General features: G+C 34.9%; 1 protein-coding gene across 1 annotated transcript in view; it reads right to left on the reverse strand.

Moving 5' to 3' along the window:
- LOC106878732 (pre-mRNA-splicing factor SPF27) overlaps window positions 1-2,967 on the reverse strand; it is a 13,874-nt gene that overhangs the window by 7,685 nt on the left and 3,222 nt on the right. Inside the window, exons 2-3 of the mRNA XM_014928045.2 lie at window positions 2,340-2,432; window positions 718-788 (exon numbers count right to left, since the gene is read on the reverse strand). Of these exons, the coding sequence (XP_014783531.1) occupies window positions 718-788; window positions 2,340-2,432 (164 nt within the window). The remainder of the gene's footprint in view (window positions 1-717; window positions 789-2,339; window positions 2,433-2,967) is intronic.

A 2,967-nucleotide genomic window follows, 5' to 3' on the forward strand; every position in this document is an offset into this window, starting at 1 on the left:
ATATATATATATATATATATATATATATATATATATATACACTCCAAAATAAAACTAAAATAATATAATCAAATATGTAAGCAATGATATTTAAACAAATACATCTATGATTCTAAAGTTGATGAAGCTGAAATCTTAGTTTATTTTGCTTGAATATAAATTTTCCCCAGACATAGTGCTCTATTTTGATTGATAATTAAACCTAAGCCATGTGTGTATAACAGATTCCATAATTCCATACAATCCAATGGTCAATCAACTAATGTGGTTTCTATAAGCCTTATAACCTCAAATAACATGTATATTCCAAAGTTGTTTTCAAAAGACTGTCATATGTACATAACTTCTTCCTCTGTTAGATTCAATTACCAATCAACACACAGAGCCATAAAGTGATACCTTAATATTAGTATTTCTACTTCTTAATGTATTTTGCTTGTTTACTATTGAATGCACATTTAATTATATAATGTGTGTATGTATTGATGTGGGATGGTGTGTCAACCAAATTAATGTTTGTATATCAATCTGTCTCAATTAAGTCCTTTTTGTCTTATCCCAAGATCGACAAAATAAGTACCAGATAATGATATATAATTGACTAAAACTTGAATGCAGAGACAGTACCTCAGTGTGGTTGCAGTTTAATAATAAATGAAACTAATAAAAGAAGCAAAAAGAATTTTTTCTTAAATATATAAAATTTATATAGAGTACCTTTTCATACTTAACATCTCCATTGGCAATCGAGATTGAAGACGCTCAATTTCAGTCTTCATTATTTCTGTCTGTGATAGAATGGTAAAGCATTATAAAAATACTCATTCAGTAACAAAACTTCAAACATTATAACTGTTCACTGCCAAACAAAAGTAACAGTAAAAATATTGCAAGTAGCAAGATACTGAGAAAAGTGGCCAAATGAATACAATGCGTTGACTGCACAATATTTATTACACATTAAACTCACTCTACTCAATTCACCTCTCTCAAGTATTAAAACTTTCCAACATTTGCAACCAAGTTTCACAACATCACACATTTTACAAATGCCTCCTCTCTTCCTATATTTCCATTGAAGTCGAGTTTTTGTATTGAGAACTGAACCCTGATGACCTCCTACCAGCACATTATATTCATTGTTAACTCTTAACTCACTCAGAGCACTCCTGTTCATGGCTTGTATGGTTCTTATATGTTATTCCTCTACCCCCCAGCTTCCTCAGGAGACTACAAAACAAGGGAGTCTGCCGAAGACTTTCCCGAGAACAACAAATGCCAAGTACAGTGGCTTACTTTTAGCTAAGTACTTCTCTTGTAATTGTCATACTAGAGAGGGGTCCAAACATTTGATATCTCTGTAATTACTTCTATCTATTGCATCTCCTTTACCCTTGTAACATTAGCATCATCATTTAACGTCCATTTTCCATGTCGGCATGGGTTAGGTGATACTTTCCTGTACAACATGACTAGGCCGTGTCATACTCCACCAGATATTTTAAGTATCTCAGCAGTAATTCCTAATGGACCAGGGGCGTTCCCTGCCTTTTTATTCTTAACTGCTTTATCTATCATACTGCTGTCAACTAGTTGAACACACTGTCGGGTCCATATTGGACCCATGCATTCTCTGCATTTAGTAACATTTCATAGTAGCATTTCTATGCCTCTTAGAGAAAGAAGCTGTACAAAGCACAAGTTCTTTATATACTTCCTACCTGCAAAACATTTGTCCCCAAAACCATTACTAGCAAACTGAAGATAATATAGCTTATCTTTACTCTCTCCTTTCCCAACCCTACATAACTGCTACATTAACAGCTAGAAATTTGTCATACTGTACTTGAATACATTAAAAATAAGACTAACTTTAACTTTGCAATCAAAGTAGCCACACAGCAAAACTTATAGCTGTAGTTTTTAATGACATAGACACACACATACCTATATGTATGTATATATATCATCATCATCATTTAACGTCCGCTTTCCATGCTGGCATGGGTTAGACAGCTTGACTGGAACTGGTAAGCTGGAGAGCTGCACCAGATTCCAGTCTGAATTTGGCTTGGTTTCTATGGCTAGATGCCCTTCCTAATGCCAACCACCCCAAGGGTATAGTAGTGCCACCAGCAGAGGTGCCTTTAAGTGTCACTGGCATCGGTGCTTGGCATGGAAGCTGTTATGTATCACCAGCACACACAAAGACACACATAGATACATACAGATATATAAACACATACATACATGTAGGTAGATGTAAAGAAACATTTCTTTCAAATCAAAGACAATAAAAAGTGATAATTACAATAAATAATAAAGTTAAAGAACCTTACTTCAAAAGCTGAGTAATTTGGAGGTGGCAGATTGTCAAGATAATTTTTTGTTGGTCTGTATCGCCTGGTTTCTTCTTCAACAAGAGCAAGTGCCTGGAATAATAAATAATTCAAAATATTTAATGACAGAATATCTTAACAGAAAATTTGAAAGACAAGTTCTCTACAGCTTTAACATGTCAACGACTATACATTCTAAAAATTATAAATTTAGAAATACTAAACATTCCTGTATCCCTTTGGAATTTTAGGATTTCACTCATATTCTAATATACAACCATCATTTGCATATTGAAGCAAATTACAACAAATAAATTTCATAGGAAATCACTATTTACAGATGCTTTTTGGCAACACCAAAGAGGTAACAGCTTAGATATCATCATCATCATCATCATCATCGTTTAACGTCCGCTTTCCATGCTAGCATGGGTTGGACGATTTGACTGAGGACTGGTGAAACCGGATGGCAACACCAGGCTCCAATCTAATTTGGTAGAGTTTCTACAGCTGGATGCCCTTCCTAACGCCAACCACTCAGAGAGTGTAGTGGGTGCTTTTACGTGTCACCCGCACGAAAACGGCCACGCTCAAAATGGTGTCTTTTATGTGCCACCCGCACAAGCCA

This window comes from Octopus bimaculoides, chromosome 4, assembly GCF_001194135.2.
Source record: "Octopus bimaculoides isolate UCB-OBI-ISO-001 chromosome 4, ASM119413v2, whole genome shotgun sequence".
In the NCBI taxonomy this organism is placed as follows: Eukaryota; Metazoa; Mollusca; class Cephalopoda; order Octopoda; family Octopodidae; genus Octopus; species Octopus bimaculoides.